Source organism: Pygocentrus nattereri, chromosome 15, assembly GCF_015220715.1.
Source record: "Pygocentrus nattereri isolate fPygNat1 chromosome 15, fPygNat1.pri, whole genome shotgun sequence".
In the NCBI taxonomy this organism is placed as follows: domain Eukaryota; kingdom Metazoa; phylum Chordata; class Actinopteri; order Characiformes; family Serrasalmidae; genus Pygocentrus; species Pygocentrus nattereri.
In genome coordinates, this window is record NC_051225.1 from 31,574,864 (window position 1) to 31,592,563 (window position 17,700).

At 42.2% G+C, this 17,700-nt stretch overlaps 1 protein-coding gene across 50 annotated transcripts in view; it reads left to right on the forward strand.

The window, feature by feature from the left end:
• The window catches only part of adgrl2a (adhesion G protein-coupled receptor L2a), a 101,817-nt gene that overhangs the window by 56,316 nt on the left and 27,801 nt on the right, over window positions 1-17,700 (forward strand). For 31 of the 50 annotated variants that reach the window (XR_005131505.1, XM_037545231.1, XM_037545251.1 and 28 more), the window contains exons 5-9: window positions 417-431; window positions 1,667-2,467; window positions 15,518-15,814; window positions 16,195-16,298; window positions 16,820-17,005. Coding sequence is in view for 49 of the 50 variants with exons in the window: in XM_037545231.1 (XP_037401128.1) it covers window positions 417-431; window positions 1,667-2,467; window positions 15,518-15,814; window positions 16,195-16,298; window positions 16,820-17,005 (1,403 nt within the window). In the remaining variant the exon portion in view is untranslated. The remainder of the gene's footprint in view (window positions 1-416; window positions 432-1,666; window positions 2,468-15,517; window positions 15,815-16,194; window positions 16,299-16,819; window positions 17,006-17,700) is intronic. The other 19 variants (XM_037545245.1, XM_037545240.1, XM_037545247.1 and 16 more) reach the window with 2 other exon arrangements.

Below are 17,700 nucleotides of genomic sequence, written 5' to 3' on the forward strand. Positions count from 1 at the left end.
ACTGTGTTTATCAGTGTACTCTAGTGGGAACAATGACATGTTGTTGGCAAAACACCCAACCTAAATGAATGAAGTAATCAAGCTTTACATTTGCATTGCTCGTGAGTTCTTTTGGAAAGCTTCCTATTAGTTTATATACTACAATAGCTTTATTCACACCAGAATCAGTGCTGTTACATGCAGTTTTCTTCATTTAATAACTAACCTGGTCCTCTTCTCAATTTAAGGTGTTGCCTCGTGTGTCTGGCTCTAACTCAATTCTCTCTTTCCCTCTAACTTAGGTATACCTCTGTAAATATTATCCTTTAACTCATGACATGTTAACTGCATGTATTCATGGACATGATAGTTAATTCATGTTAATCTCTTTTTCCCCCTTGCACCCCTTTCATTCTCTCGTCCAACGCTTAAAATAGAAGTGGAGCAAAAAGGTAAATAACTGACACAATCTAAACTCCCCATAGCTCCTTTGTTTTCTTTGTTTTTTTTTTGTTTTTTTTTTTCTTTCCTTTGTGGCATATGGTCGTAAAAACCTTCCTATCCCCGCTCTTGCCTTTCTGATCCTAGCAGGCTGTAGGAAAAATCCTCTTGAATCAGTAAAGGTCAGTAAAACTGCAGCATTGGGAGGAGGACTCATTATAAAGACATGATAAGACACTTGCAACTTAAATGTTAGCTGTGATGTAGAGGCTGGAGTCTGTAGGGGTTTCTCCCCACCTCCCCCTCCCCTTCCCCATACCCTTGGGTGCTCTTTCTGTTTGGCACAGTCTCTTATTGCCTGGCTTTCCAATCCCCCCTTCCATAGCATGCCATGGTAACAGGTTTTCTCTTGGCCTATTAAATTCACTGCCTCGACTTTCGTTTTCTCTCTCTCCCTTTCTCCCTTTCTCTCTTTATCTTGTTCACTCTCTCTCTCTGACTCTCCATCTCTTTCTCTCTCGCTCTCGCTCTCTTTCTGTCTCTCTCTCTTATTTCTCTGCCCTCTTCCGACCATGCCACTTACTGCTCTCTTCACGTTTGAATATTGTGTCTGTGTTCAGGGAATAAAAGAAACAACACAACACCTCAAAAACTTAATATTGCCTTAAATCTTAATGGTTGTGGCATTTGCATCATTTAGTCACAAGGAAAGCCTCTCTTACGTATAGCATAAAGGCCACGTAAATGCCACATGTCTCCGTATGCACATTTGCAGACGTGTTGTATGCTGCTATTGAAGTTCTCCCTGTCTTTTTTTTACCAAATCTTTTTAGTTGGCTTCTTTTATTTACAGGACAGATTGGTTGTTTTCCTTTCATTTCCTTTCTTACAATTTTTTGTTGCTGTTTAATACCCCCTCGTTCCCCTTCGGCATACAGTATGTCCGAGGAGCAGGGAGCCTTTGGTTTCAGAACCATGATACTACTTTTATGTTGTGTTTTAGTTTCGATTACTTTCAGATCCAGATTCTTCGCACTAAAATAAACTGCTTTTATTGCGTATGATTGCTGAATAGCTGTAGCTTCTTAGCCACTCCAATGTGTGTTTTTGTCCCCGTCCTCTCAGACTGCCCAATTATCGAGCTGACATAGTGCCAGACTGGCCGCTTGGCCTTCTAATTACAATACGTCTGGGCTACGTTTTCTTACTTTTGACTGTTCTTTGTTCTACTCTTCCCTATCACTAGTTTTTGTTTGTCCTGGAACTCTGAAAGCTGTTGGAGATCCTTCCTTTCTCTTTGAAGCGGAGCAGCAAGCCGGGGCCTGGTGCAAGGACCCACTTCAGGCTGGCGACAAAGTTTACTTTATGCCCTGGACTCCATACCGAACTGATACTCTAATCGAGTACTCGTCACTCGATGACTTCCAGAACTCACGACAAACCACAACATACAAACTGCCCCATCGAGTGGATGGGACCGGATTCGTGGTATATGACGGGGCTGTGTTTTTTAACAAGGAAAGAACACGCAATATAGTAAAGTTCGACCTCCGGACCCGGATCAAGAGCGGTGAAGCCATCATCAACAACGCCAACTACCACGACACCTCGCCATACAAGTGGGGTGGAAAGACAGACATTGACCTGGCGGTGGATGAGAATGGCCTGTGGGTGATCTATGCCACCGAGCAGAACAATGGCATGATGGTCCTGAGCCAACTGAACCCCTATACACTCCGCTTCGAGGCCACATGGGAGACAGCCTACGACAAGCGTTCGGCCTCCAATGCCTTCATGATCTGCGGTGTCCTCTATGTGGTCAGGTCCACATACGAGGACAACGAGAATGAAGTCAGCAAAGGCCTCATCGACTACATCTACAACACCAAACAGAGCCACGGCGAGTTTGTGGATATTAACTTCCCCAACCAGTACCAGTACATCGCAGCTGTGGAGTACAACCCCAGGGACAACCAGCTCTATGTGTGGAATAACTTTTACATCCTACGCTACAACCTGGTTTTCGGACCCCCTGATCCAGCTCATGGTAAGTGTTTTTTCTGTTTGCCTTTTCAATTTGTCATTCAGTTCACTTTCATTTTGTTCTTAACCCACTTAATTCCCAAAGAACATCCCCTGTTTAACAGAAAAAGTTCCCTGTAAGTTAAGTGCTTAGCGTAACTGTATGGGCTGCTTTACTGGTAGCTTTACTGTAATGAACAGTCATGTAGCTATTATATTATATAAGGTGTTTTCCTTACTAGATAATAACCTAAATAGCAAATCAGGCTTACAGTTCTAAACCTTCAACCTTGTTTGACTGCTAGCTATGGGTGGGCAATATGGTAAAACTATTCTTCCAAGATGTTTTTATGATGCACCATATGCATCAACCAATTTTCCTTAGGTTTATTTAAAATTTCACACACTGTATGGCACTAAATACAAATGAAAAGAACTATTGTGAAATATTGTGATGTAGTTTATCACAATTACAATCAAGTATTGTCACATTGCCCAGCACTGCTGCTAACTTGTGTACTTTCTTGGTTTGTGCGCCATATCATTATGCAGCAATAAGCACTGTAAACAAGTTATTGTGCTTCACCAGTGGCCCATAAAGTACACTGATTTATTTGCATTTTTCTGCCTGTTGCTCAAGTGATCTCAGGTTTTTGTCAATTTATTTTTACCCCCACCTTTTTGGTACGTTTTTTCGATCTCCTGTCAGTTTGCTCTTCATTCTGTGGGTTGGGTTGGACTTAATTACTAGGGGTTGAAGTTCTAATCAGATCATATGTCTGGGCAGTGGCATTGAGGGTTCAGTGAGTGGGAGCTACTCGCTCTTTCTCTCTCTTTCTCTCTCTCTCACTTTTTCACTGGTTTTCGACCATCAACATGAGGAAAGGACAGAGCAGCCCACAGCGAATTGTCCCAATTGCCAGTATACCCCTGCTGACCTTGAAACTATATTATTGTACTTGACAAAGTGGGAAAAAGTCAAAATAATAGTTGGGTTTCTTCTGTCAGCGGTTGAACATATGTTTCAGCCGATTTCTATTCAAATTTTACATCCATGGTAAACACAGTCTCAGACAGATTGTCATATCAAATCACAGGTGTGTTCTGAACAATAGCTGAGCATGTTGGTATTCCTCTGGTATTTCTCCCGGTCTGTGTGTCAGATGTCACGGGTGAGTGATTTTTAATTTTAGATTTTAATATGTGTTTGATGTGTCCCGGAAGCTCAGCGCACGTCTCGGCGTGAAGCTGCTGGGCTCTGCGGTAAACAACATCACAGGCTCAGTTAGCATATCATAAGAGATCTGTGTCAGGGGATTTTCTTTAGACGGTCCCCGTTTCCCCTTTGCTCGGGCTCAAGGGGCCGATGTAACCAGCTTCTCTCCCTCTGAGAGAAAAGGATCTGCCCTCAGTGGAGCCATCGGTGGAGACATACCTGTCTGGACAGGTACACAGGCTGCCTCGGAGCAACAATAGATCTTTCCCGACGGTACAAAGTCCCCAATGACTATCAACCCTTAAACAAACAGTTCGCACTTGCACAGCCCAGCGATGAAAGCTTTAAGGTGAGGGAGGAGAGAGAAGACGGATCAATCTCAAAGGTCACGGCAGCGGAGCATGTTTTTAATTTAGCTGTCAAGAGCTGAGATGAGGGGCCCAGGCCAGACTATGTGTCATATATTTTATACATTGAAAATATAATAAGCATAATTACCATAATCCTGTCTCACCCTCTACACTGAGGCACAGGGACAAAAAAAAGATTTAGCTGAAGAGTGGAGGTCAGTCAACTTTACACAGATTATCAAGGCTCCAGACACTTTTTAATGTGTTGCGGGGAGAGTGGAGTACTTAACCCAGGTCTAGCACAGGGTCATAGCGTGCTGTTCAGCTGGAGTTTACTGTAACTAAATCCCATACGCAGCTGGATTTCGTCCCCCCAGGAATTGATGATCAGTATGCACTGAGTGCTCTAGGTTAGATTGGAATAATGAAGGGAAGGATGACTACCCGTTCTGTAGCTTTTCACCCCTCTTCACCCATGAGCAAATTGTTTGAAGTTGCTTCTTCGCCAGCGCGAAACATCCAGGGATATACTCGCGGCATTGCAACGAGGAGACGAAAACGCAGAGGTTTGTTATTTATAGACCTTTGGCGCAGCAGTTAAATATGGTTTGAAATCATAAGTAGTAAGTTTCGTTTTGCAGTATGATCGTATAAGCAACCTCAAGCAGATCAGTTTTATGAACAACATGCTCCATGTTATTATTAGAGTGACTTAGGGTAATGATATCGAAGGGAATTTGAAAACATTTTTCTCTGTGGCTGTGAGATTGTATGGCCACTAATTCTTTGCATCCTCATTCTTCATGACTCCCTGGCTCAGGAACCTTTCATCAGCAGAGTTTAACAAGCTAATAAGCACAGAGGCCACACAATCTCGCAGCCATTTAACGCTAATAACAAACCAACAACCTTGAACAAGTCGAGATCATTTAGCTGGTAGTAATAGTCGGTTCATTTACAGTTATTTTCACTGTTTTGAATAGTTAGTTTGAACTGATTTTTGTTGAATCGCGGTGAATTGAAACATAAAACCGCAAAACTATAAGGTTTATCTTCAGGTAGTTTTGTGCTTTCGCTTCTATGCTTCGTGATTATCATCTTTAACACTTGTTTTTTTTTTTTGTTAAGATGCAATAATTACAACATACTGTGTTATGCAAAAGTCAGAGAAAGCCCTTATTAGAAAGCCCATTTATTTATTTATTTATTTATTCTCCATTCAAAACAACCACTAAGTACAAATTATTCACTTTTAGAAGAGAATAAGAGAATGGAAAGCACAAAGTCAAAGATCTAGAAAAAATGGGGCTTCAAAGTGTACAAGACACCAAAACTGTCACCATCAGATAAACATTACTTAAACCTTTCATCTTTGAGAAAGAAGAGAAATCCATCTTTCCACTGTGGGAAGACAGCTCCACGCTATGGTTCTGAAAGTGTGTCAAGAATCTCTTACTGAGAAAAGGAAACAGACAAAAAAGAAGAAAATTTGCAAACCAAACAAAGAAGCTACTGGCGTTCTCAGAACAATGGACTGACCACCCCAGAGCCCCCCTCAACATCATTGAAAATATTTGGGATGACATGAGTTATGAGAAGCAGAAACGACAGCCATCTTCTCAATTGGACTTTGGAGGTGTGGAAAAATATCTCTGGAGATTTATTTCAACTGAAGGCAAGTCTTCTGAAAGGAATGGAAGCTGTAATAAAGGCAAAGACTGGATGCACTAAATACTGAAAAATTTTTGATTCGGTTGTTGCTGCTTCTGTGTAATTTTCTGTGTTTGTTTTTCCCTGACACTGAAAAAAGGAATAGCTTGTACTTTATGGGTGTTTTGACTGTAAATAAATAAAGAGACAGTGGTTCTTAAATGAAGAGTGACAGAGCAAGAGAATGGGATTGGAAGAAACAGAAAGAAAGCAGCAAAAGAAAGGGAAAAAAGGAGGTGAGGCATGGCTGTGGAGAGTGATGAACAGGCCGCAGTGATCCGTGCTTCTGTGCATTGTAATTGGGGAACATCCTAATACAGGAGGGCCCTGGTAATGCAGGATAAGAGATCAGGATGTGGAAAATGGTAAGGACACACACACACACACACACACAAACACACACACACGTCCAGGAGAAGGCCAGGGATGTAACGGTGTGGAAAATTATCAGTGTTGTTTCTCCCGGCATGCACTGTGTTCCTATGCATGTGGGCGGCCGTCTCTGCAGCCGCTGATAGTGCGGCTCGGCTCGACTGTAAACAGTTCCCCCTCTCCCGTGCGTGCCAGGAGACAAACAGTGCAGAGGCGCTTTGAGATTTGCGTCTAGCCCTGCTAGAGTCAGAGTCCAGGCTGCTGGAGCTTGGCGACTGCTGCGGCGCTGATTTAATCAGCACTGCATTACAGTTTTGTTCAGACAGACTCCTTTTGAAACCACCATCGCACAAGTGAATGTGCATAGTGTGACTTTGGGATGAGACAGATAAAATAGACTAGTGTTTCTATGGTTGTGTTGTTATGGGATATGGTTGTCCTGATCCGATATGACACAATTCTGATCCTTTCTTTGGGCCGTTTTTCCCATTTGTGGGTATACCATTGTTGTAATGGTGACATAGATGTTGTAATGTGTGAAATTAGCTGAGACGCATTTTCAGATATCAACAGTTGGTCTAAGTGTGCAACTTACAACAGCCAGTTGTTGATGTCTGCCCCTGTTCACTGAGGTTAATCTAGGAAGCTATATGGTTTCTCTGGTGTTTAAGATGAATGATGTTCTAAAAAGTTCTGTTCTAAATTTTACAAATGTATCAATGTATCAGCATGTGTTTATATATATTTTTATATATATATATATATATATATATATATATATATATATATATATATATATATTTATATTTGTGTGTGTGTGTGTGTGTGTGTGTGTGTGTGTGTGTATTTTTTGGTTGTACAGATTTTTTTTTTTTTGTACTTAAAGCCTACACGGTGTAGCTGTAATATCTATGAAAATACAAATATCAGATTGAGACTTGACATCAGTACTCAATATTAAAAGGGCACTATGCAAGATTTTTTAATTAAACTTGATAGAAGTTCTGTGTCTTCAGGAGTGAATGGAAAAGAAAACATGCTAACACATGGTTTTGGTGCGCTGATACTGCCTAAAGTAATCAATTAAAACTCTGTTTATTGCACCGCATCATATGTCTTTACATATTAATGTACACACAGGCCAAGAATCTCTGGCTTGATATTTAGTTCTCAAACAAAAAGTCAAAATTATATTGAGCAAGGTATAAAGACAATAGTAGATATTTCACTTACACTATATTGCCAAAAGTATTCGCTGCTCTGCATTCACATCCATACATCCCATTCTTAATCCATAGGGTTTAATATGATGACAGCCCACCCTTTGCAGCTATAACAGCTTCAACTCTTCTGGGAAGGCTTTCCACAAGGAAAGTGAAGGAGTGTGTTTGTGGGAATTTTTGACCGTTCTTCCAGAAGCACATTTGTGAGGTCAGACACTGATGTTGGACGAGAAGGCCTAGCTCGCAGTCTCCGCTCTATTTCATCTCAAAGGTGTTCTGTCGGGTTGAGGTCAGGACTCTGTGCAGGCCAGTCAAGTTCATCCACACCAAACTCACTCATGTATGTCTTTATGGACCTTGCTTTGTGCACTGGTGCGCAGTCATGTTGGAACAGGATGGGACCATCCCCAAACCGTTCCCACAAAGTTGGGAGCACAAAATTGTCCAAAATCTCTTGGTCTGCTGAAGCATTAAGAGTTCCTTTCACTGAAACTAAGGAGCCGAGCCCAACTCCTGAAAAACAACCCCACCCGATAATCCCCCTTCTACCAAACTTTACACTTGGCACAATGCAGTCAAACAAGTACCGTTCTCCTGGCAACCGCCAAACCCAGACGGAGACGCATGATTCGTCACTCCGGCGACGCTTTACACCACTGCATTCGACGCTTTGCATTGCGCTTGGTGATGTAAGGCTTGGATGCAGCTGCTCAGCCGTGGAAAACTATTCTATGAAGCTCTCTACACACTGTTCTTGAGCTAATCTGGATGCCGCATGAAGTTTGGAGGTCTGTAGTGATTCGCATCCGCTGAACCCGCTCTGTCATTTTACGTGGCCTACCACTTTATGGCTGAGTTGCTCCCAAACGCGTTCACTTTGGTATAATACCACACACAGTTGACTGTGGAATATTTAGCAGTGAGGAAATTTCATGCCTGGACGTGGCACAGGTGGCATCCTATCACGGTACCATGCTGAAATTCACTGAGCTCCTGAGAGCGACCCATACTTTTACAAATGTTTGTAGAAGCAGTCTGCAGGCCTAGATGCTTGGTTTTATACACCTGTGATGATGGAAGTGATTGGAACACCTGAATTCAATGATTTTGATAGGTGAGTGAATACCTTTGACAATATAGTGTACATTGTCGGAATTCATGTCTTTTGCCAAGCTTTGACCGAATTCTCTGTGAATACACTTTCAGTGAGCTTGCAATCATCAGGTTCATCTGTTTGCAGAAGGGGTTCGAAACACAACCTACATTACAACCTCTTCTTTGCACGTGGCATTCAATTACACATTTCCACCATGTCCCAAAAAAATCCCTGAAACTTAAATAGTGTAGTGTTAAAGGATTTGATTCAGGACTGGGGCAAGCAAACATGATATGCTTTACTTTAGTGCAGGCTAAAGAAAATGTGGCTCCTTTGTTAAATAACTGACATAACGTCTATGATAAGAGGTAGTCAATACAGGCCAACTCTACCCATTTACTCTTTACACTGGAAATAAAGGTATTCATTTCTCCTTCAATCAGTGCTGATGAGCTATGAGCTCTCCCATTTTATGATGTATTCAAACATAATAAATCATTTTCAATGTACTTGAATCTAATCTGCCATGATTTTTATGGCTCCACTCACATGTCTTTATTTATTACCACTACTGCAGTTCACTCACATTCCTCACAATCAGCCGACTAACTGAGATGATAGCCATGCTTTCTGTTTGCTTGAAATTCTCCTGCATGCTGCTGGTTCCACCCTCAGATTCAGACGTCTACAGGTGGAACAAATTCATCCTGAATATGCTCTTCCACTACGGCTGTCATTCATAAATGTATGAATGACATGACTGTTAAAAGAACAGCACACTACATAATGCAGTGTTTGCTGTTAGACCCGTGGCATTGCCTTGTCGTATGTTGTTTGTGGGGTTGTTACGGAATAGAACAGCTCCATCATTTAACTACAGCTAGGTAGAGCTGAAACGAGCTCTGAATGTTTTATCAAACGGTAGGTTTTCATAGAGTATACATTGCTTATTGATACGCTTCGAGTCAAGCTGCACTCGCACACTTTTCTGTGCTTGGATAGAGTCAACTGTTTCCAGAGAGCTTTAATGTGACCTGAATCAATGGATTCTCTTTCACTGCTTCTTAGAAATATTCCAGTCCAGCATCATTCAAAGTATTGATGGAGCACTGCCAACGGACTCCAAACGTTTGGACCAAATCTCTCAGATGTCTGGGAACAGATATCCCCCCCCCTTTCAGTGTGAGCGAGATATAGCCTGAAGGTGTGGGAGAATTTGCTGACTTACCCGCGCAAGTGAGCGAGTGAGCAGCGCCTGTGCGGAGCTCATTCAAACGAAGCCTCGGCTCACTTGGCTATGCTGTTTGGGATGTGAGACACGCAGAGAGCACAGACAGCGAAAATACACGGCTAAGTCAGCTGGCCTGCTGTTGACACTGTCAAGCTTTTCCATGGATTTAACATTCTACCTCATTTTGCAAAAGAAGGCAGACAGAAATTGTCCAGTTTGCCTGATCTGTGTCACTGGGGCCAACCAGGACGTGCAGGTCCATATCACCACACTGTGTAGAACGAACGTGACTACAAGAAAACGATTACCCTCGATCTTGGGTTTCTTGCTTCTTACTCTAATATGCTGCATACAGTAATCTGTTAACACTTTAACTTACCAAGATTTGATGTGAATGACATACAATTCCAGTATATAGCGTTAAATGATACATGCAAGAACAGTCATGATAAAGTGAAGGAATATGAGGTTATTCAAGGATAGTAATCATTCAAATCCTCATAATTCAGTCTTTTCAGCCTTATTGAGTAACAGAAATTCAGGAACAGCCTTGGGAGGATGTGATACAGCTGTTGGAGTTAGGGCAGCAAACACATTGCACAGCTTGTTGCTTAATCTCATTTTTCTCCCTCATTAATGAAATTAGTTTGACACTAATTATGATAATTGGCAATTTAGCTCAATAAAATTGTAGTGCTTTTACTCCTGTTTAGAAGAAGCCCCAGTTATGCAGGTCAAAGTGCTTTGGTTCTTTTCCCTCACCATTTCTGTCTTAAGCATGTGGCCTCTAATGAATACAGATTTCAGTATGGATGTTTTTTTGTGGCCTTCAAGCACATATTTTCATAAGCTTAATTGGTAATGCTTAAATGTTGAGGAGCCTTAATGCAGGGCGTCTTAAGTAAATGCTCACGCTGTAAATGAAGCATTCTAGAGTGGCAGCCAGACATGCAGACAGTTGTAGCCCTTTTGGCAGTGCAAAAGTGTTAAGCATATAAACTCATAGTCTTATTGTGAGGATGTATGTCTTATTTTTACATTTTAAAGAGCCATTTAAATTGTTCTATAGTGTCCTTACTAAATGAAACTGCTATGTATTCCCTGCCATTATGACAGCTAAAGGATCACATGGTTGCCACTGTGATTTTTAAGGTTGTGAACTTTTGCTTTCTGACACTCCTACTAGGGGAAAAAAACTAAACAAAAGCCTGTGATTGTTGGAGCGTTTTTTTGACTCCCTCTGTTTCCTGTTGCACTTTCCATTAGTGGTTGATTACCACCTGGGAGCTACGTTTCAGTCCTGATGAAGATCAGTGTTTAAAGCGCTGCCTCATTGTAGCACAGAAGAGGCGCTAATCAGAGAAGACGTCCTCAGCTCCAGCACTGAGCTTGATAATCTACTCAGCGGCAGCTGAAGGACCCCGTGTCACTCCTACAGATTTCGACAGATCTCCTTCGCAAATTACCCCAGGCATTGATCTTGCCATGCACCTTTTCAGAACCCCCCAAAAGCCTTTGGCTGCAGTTTCTCAACACAGCAAGGCGCGGCTAACGGGCCACGCATTACTCATGTGAACAAGCGAGCTCTGCACATCATAAGTGCGACCATTAAGCGTAATGTAGAATATACACTGGCTGTCACTTTTCATTTTTCACACTGTGTGTGAGGAGAGAGCGAGAGAGAGCGAGAGAGAGCGAGAGAGAGCGAGAGAGAGCGAGAGAGAGCGAGAGAGAGCGAGAGAGAGAGACAGTACTGGCACTGGAGGACTCAGTACAATCCCTCTCTCCTTCTGTGCTGACAACACACAACAGCTTCCCCTTTTTCTTGTCATAGATTATTGCCTTTATGTTCCCAATGAATCAAATCCTCCTATACCCTGTGGTGGTTCCTGGGTTATTAAAGTAACTTTAGGGGGTTTTAGGAGTGCTATGTGAGTGTCTTGTCACCTCAGCTGCTTATGAATATATCAGTTATAACTCTTCCCTTGCAAGATTTCTCTCCCCTTCTCTTCTTCCTTGACAGCTAATTGAAGGTTCCCTTTGGGCTTGCCATTTCACAGACATATTAATTTCAGGGTTGCTGGTCTACTGAGCTTAAGAAAAATGTTTTTGTGTTGTAACATAGGGCAAATTAATATCAGAGAATACTTAAGTACTATGTGAATGGTGGCTGAGTGAACACCCACTTCTAGTCTGGGGCATCACAAAACGCAAACCCTGAGGTAGTCTTAGTATAAGACTTTGAAGGCATATGGTGAGAAATTGATGAAAGAAGCAGCTCAGAATCGTTCTTATATTAATTCTTATAAAAGTAATTGAACTGGGAGTTTGTTTGTGTGAAAATCTTATATATCGAAACGATATGGAAAAATATAACCCTAGTATCATCTTCACATCTCAGTATGTCATATTTCTGAGATATTGCCAAAGCCCGCTAAGCACTTGCAATGTGATGGTTTTACAGTCATAAGGTTCACATACCTTTATACATACAGCGCTTCAAATACATCACTGTGCAAGACAATAGTGAGTATCTTTTCATGCGACAACCTAGTTTATTAACACCTTGAGCCACTGTGAGTCTGACTGAAATCACTTGTTAACAATGCAGAAAGCATAAGTCCCTTGACAGCAGCATATGGCAGACTAGCCACTGCTCTAGATTCACATCGCAAGCTTTCCATTAAAAAAAAAGAAGCAGTAGGATTCCTGATACTTGCAGAGATTAGTACAGCCCCACAGAAAGTAGGCATGTGACATGTGGGTGGACAAAACCCCCATACATACATGGATTTCTCAGTGACAGAAAATAAGAAATATTTCACAATTCCAGAGGATATTGCACAGTCCCAGACAGAGGTATTGTCTACTGACAGAATTCTCGGCAGACATTTTAAACAGGTGGGAGACAGAAAATAAAAGCACTCTTTTTCATACATTGCTCATACAGCATAGCAAATTAGCCATGACTCACAAATGCGAACTAGACATTTGAAAGATTATGATATGCCTCCCCCACAATAGCCTCAATTTTGAGGCGACAGTAGCACCTGAATAAGTACTACCACTGCAATGAAATCAGTCCTGCTACGTGGGGAAGGGGAATGTGTTTCAAATACAGTCATTTTCGTCTTGTGAACCAAAGAAGTGCAGACGTAACAAGGTGATATGCAGCCTACTGCTTCTTCTTTTCCTCCCACTCAGATTTGCTCAGCTCAGTTCCGCAAGGAAATAATGTAACATAATGAATCCAGGCGTCATTGTGGAACGCGTGATGGCTGAGATTGTTGCGACTAACCCCTCATAAGCAACTTTAGGCTTAAAATTAGTTATCTAAAGTGTCTGACTGGTTCAAGTGCCATTTATTTTTCATTCTTGTAGACTTTTGAATGAAGTTTAAGAGGTGCCAGTGTTGCTTATTTTGGCTGACATGTCTTTAGCTGACAAAATTGGAGGCTCTTTCTGCCTCAGACCTATTCTCTATCTGAACGCTATGTCCAAAGGTTCATCACGACCGGTTGGGATAATATAATCCATTAATATAATCTTTCATTGCAAGACTGGATCTTGCTTAGATAGCGAAGTACTTGACAGGTCTTTGAAAAAAGCATTTAATAGATGTGTGAGAAGAGAAAACCCTTACATGAATGTGTTTGCTTTATATCTTTTGAAATTTTAAGACCAGGGAAGTTTAGTTTACGGGGTGGGCTTTGTGAGATGTTGAGTTGCACACTAACCTGATTTGAGAATATAGAGGGAAGAAGTATAAATTGGATGTAAGGGAGTAAAACATTTCTACAGTTTTATATTGCTTTTTTCATTTTCGACCCTTTCTGTTTTTTATACTCGTGCATTAAGTCTCTCTTGTACTCTCGAGCAGTGAATTGAATTCTTGAACTACTCGCCGCCGCATCGCTGAGCATTGAGTGTGTTTGAAGGAGAATGCTAAGCACTTAACTCTACCATGAGACCATGTAGCTGTTTCATTGGCTAACATGTTACTTGGCAACAGTCCTTCACTCCCCACAAATAATGCGGCTCGTTGTGGTTTTGAGTACTGGACCGCACACAGCAAAGCTGGGTCCGAGTCAGAACCCCAAGGGTTTGGCTCCCCCAGAGTCAAGTGGTGCTATAACTTGAGCAAGGTTTCAACACACTCATGATTTGCCCTGCAAAGTGTGCCTCAGAAAATTGCATTTTTCATGTCTTTCATATTGCATGACAAAGTAGGTCGTAATTGTGGGAGCTTGCCTTCGGGCATTCAGAATGCACCTGAAAGAGACATTTGTTGATCCTATGCCTGAAAAGAGCTTCATTTAATATGTCTGGCAAGTTGCGCTGCTCGTATAACCACAGCAGACAGTTTTATATGAAATTGTGCATGCATTATTGCTGTAAAGGTATTAAGTAGAATAGGTGCTGAACTTTCTCATGAAGGAAATTACAGTCACAGAGACATAATCAAGTGTGAGCAGTCCTCTTCTACTCCACCAGTAATGGATATTCTCATGTTTTACTTGGCCTCATTGCGCTGCCCATTCCAGCCAGTGCCTTTCAACATGTATTACATACACTCATGGCTTATTGTGCACTGTGATGTACGGCAGAGATTTCCAATTGCTGGTAGAACCTCAAGCCCTGCGTTATTTCACTCAGCATGACAAGCAGAGAATCTACACATGTTGAGTGCTAGCAAAAGAAATGGATTGCCAGGAGAGAACAGTTGAGCATGGCAGACAGAGTGTCAAAACATCCGATCAGGTGAAACATCAGTGTTTGATGGTGGAGCCTCCGGAGCCATTTTCCGCAGGTCCAGGCCGAATCCACACTGGGCTGAACCGGAGCTCTCCACCGGTCAGTCGAGACTAATTCACAGTAGGTCATGACCAACCTCAAAGAGAAAGCTCTCTCGCGCACATACTGCGCTGGAATCTCTCACACACTCCATGGGGCTATTATCAGCAGGCTGCCAGACCAAGCTGTTTCCATCAGAGTCTTGTTTTCCAGTTGAAAGCAGCAGATACTGTTCAGACGTATTTCTTTGCTCTTGAACATGCTGTGATTTTACAGCTTTGGGTTTCCATTGAATACTATATGTGTAATTTAGCCAGTTTGGCTAGTCTTAGTTTTCAGCTAGTGTGATTTATTTATTTTTATTTTCATCTTTTTTTCTAGTTACACATCCAGTGGTAGTCGTTACCAGTTTCTACAAGCTTCGCAAATCCCCCTGTTGTTCAGCACTAGCCAGTCTGGCGGTGTGAAAGCATGAATGCTCTTCCTCTAAGGCACATGAAAAGTCACCACCACTCTTTTTGCAAACGGACTTTTTGATAAAACACTGCTTGTTGGTTCTGACATGCTGTTTAGCCTTCTTGATATACTATGAGAAACCTTGATCACAACTCAGTGTGATCTCAAGAGTTGTAACAAGTGTATTTTACATTGCTGTGTACATTGCTGTGTGTCCTTCTTTTCCCAAATTAGAAAATATTTGTCGCCTATGGCATCACATTAGTCACATGCTGACTTTAAAACAGGAACTTGCAGGTGGTGGGGGCAGGGTGTCGTTGCAGAATATTGTTCAATATGTTCAAACAAAACAGCATACTGAGATGGGGGCTTTTTTGTTGGAAGCTAATTGAAAACATTTGAAAATAACAGGCATGTGCACTGTGTTCTCTGTCATCACCTTTTTATGCCACTTACCCAGAGCCTAGAATAATATATAGGTCATGAGAAACAGTGTCTCCATATTGCTTCTCTATATAATTCAGGATTTGATTTAAAATCAAAACAAATTTGTTGGCAATTGAGCTGGCATCACCCTGAGAGGAAAACAGGTCAACATGAGCTAAATTTACCTTCATTTCTTATTAGCACCACCTATCTCTGAAGTCACCTCGGCGCCAGTGCTGCCGCGAACAACGACTACTACGACGACAACAACAACCCAACAAAAAGGCCTAGTGACGACCATAACCACTACGGGAACGCGAGTTGGTAACAAACCCCCAAAACCCCCAGCAGCTCCGCCCCGGACCACTACTCCTCCGTCCCTGGACTCTTTCCCTCCCCCTGAGCGCTTCTGCGACAGCGTGGAGCGCAGGGACATTATTTGGCCACAGACTCAGAGGGGCATGCTAGTGGAGCGGCCTTGCCCCAAAGGAACCAGAGGTAGGCATGTTTACTTCACCAGACACCCTAGCTGGCATGTATGTCCTTAGGGCTACAAATTCGCTGTAGCTTCGACACTGCATGCGATAGCAATGCACTAAATCCCAGGGGAGGCTAATCGCTATTCATTTGGGATCATTAAACAGGACAGTTTTGAGGAAATATTGTGCCATGTGTTATAACATTTGGGAATTTCAGTTCATCTTGGAGAGAGCACTCTGTCATTTTGAACACATAAGATTAAACTGCTGGCACATAAAAACATAACCATATGTACCATTTAATGTATCAAAATGTCCTAATACCAGTGAAGTCATGCAAAATGTGCAGTCATGTTTCATAACGCTTCATAAAATTGGTTTGAATTTTCTTTTTCATAGGCACTGCCTCCTACCTGTGTGTGCTCTCCACTGGGGCTTGGCACCCGAAAGGCCCTGATCTAAGCAACTGCACCTCCCACTGGGTCAATCAAGTAGCTCAGAAGGTTTGTGTCGACCCGACTCCACATTACTAGCAATACAAATGTGCCTAATAGCTCAGACAGTTTGCTGAGCTCACTGCTATGAATATAAAACAGCCCCCAGTGCCGAATTTTGAGGTCCATGCTTCCCGCTATCATTGGCTAAGATTGAGAAACGTAGCCTTGAGCTATCCAATAGGGCGCCCTGCTGCTTGATCTGATAATACTCTTCTAAATGTGTGCTCTTAAAGGGCTAATGCCTGCTGCTGGCTGAGGATAGAATGGGCCGCCATTAGACACAATGGACCACCCGCACCTAGTGCACCCGCAAAATTAACTTTTATTCAATTCAGAAAAAAACCCTTGTATAACGCGCTCAGGAAACATTATCAGTTTTTAATTACTAAGTGACGGCTCATGGGTGCTGTTACCAAAGCATATTTCCTCACAGCGTGAAGATGTCATAATTAGGGGCGAGAGGCTCACGGACGCAGAATGATATTTTTCAGACTCCTGCTGAGAGGCTAATTTGCTCGATCTTTCAGATCCGGAGCGGGGAGAATGCAGCCAACCTGGCCAACGAGCTGGCCAAGCACACCAAAGGACCCATCTTCCCTGGTGACATCAGCTCCACCATGAGGCTCATGGAGCAGCTGGTGGACATCTTAGATGCTCAGCTGCAAGAGCTGAGGCCTAGCGAGAAGGACTCTACTGGACGGAGCTTCAACAAGGTATAATTGCAGTTATTCTTCCCTTGCTGCTGTCCTTTCATCAAAGGTATAGGTTTCTGACTTTACAACTGTTCAGTTCAGTTAAGATTCTTTAGGAATTTTCACCATGATTTAATTAAGAATTGCTCCAAACGTGCAACAGATACTCCCAATGTGCTTGGAGGAGCTACAGCAGAGTAGTCTCATGGGGCCAGATGTGGTTTTGTGCCGAGAATACAGATCAAGCTGTTAAGCTTTTGCTGGCAAAATCCACTGCGAAGGTACGCCCCCAATCACTCAAGTGTGTGCTCTTTTAATGTCCAAGTACAATCTGTTATCCAAATGAGGCAAGTTGGCTAACAAAACAGTAACATTAGCTCACGGTCATTCTTCAAAGTGAATGACTCAGAAATCCTTTCAGTTTAGTTTTGTCAGAGGTGTGCTTGATGCACAAAATCAATTCACTGAAACTGATTAAAACACTTTCTTTGAAGGAATCAACGCAGAGCAAATGAGATTTGGCTTGTTTGTGAACAAGTGGAATAATAAAAGTTTAGTTTACAATTTGATGTGTAAAAGACAAAAATGGATAGTCATGGTTGTATTTCGATTACTGTTCATATAAAGCAGCAAGTTCATTCTCTAAATGCAAAGGGGGTTCCAGCTGCATATGTAGGTCACATCTTAAGGCAGAATTTCAGACCACAGTGCTTGGT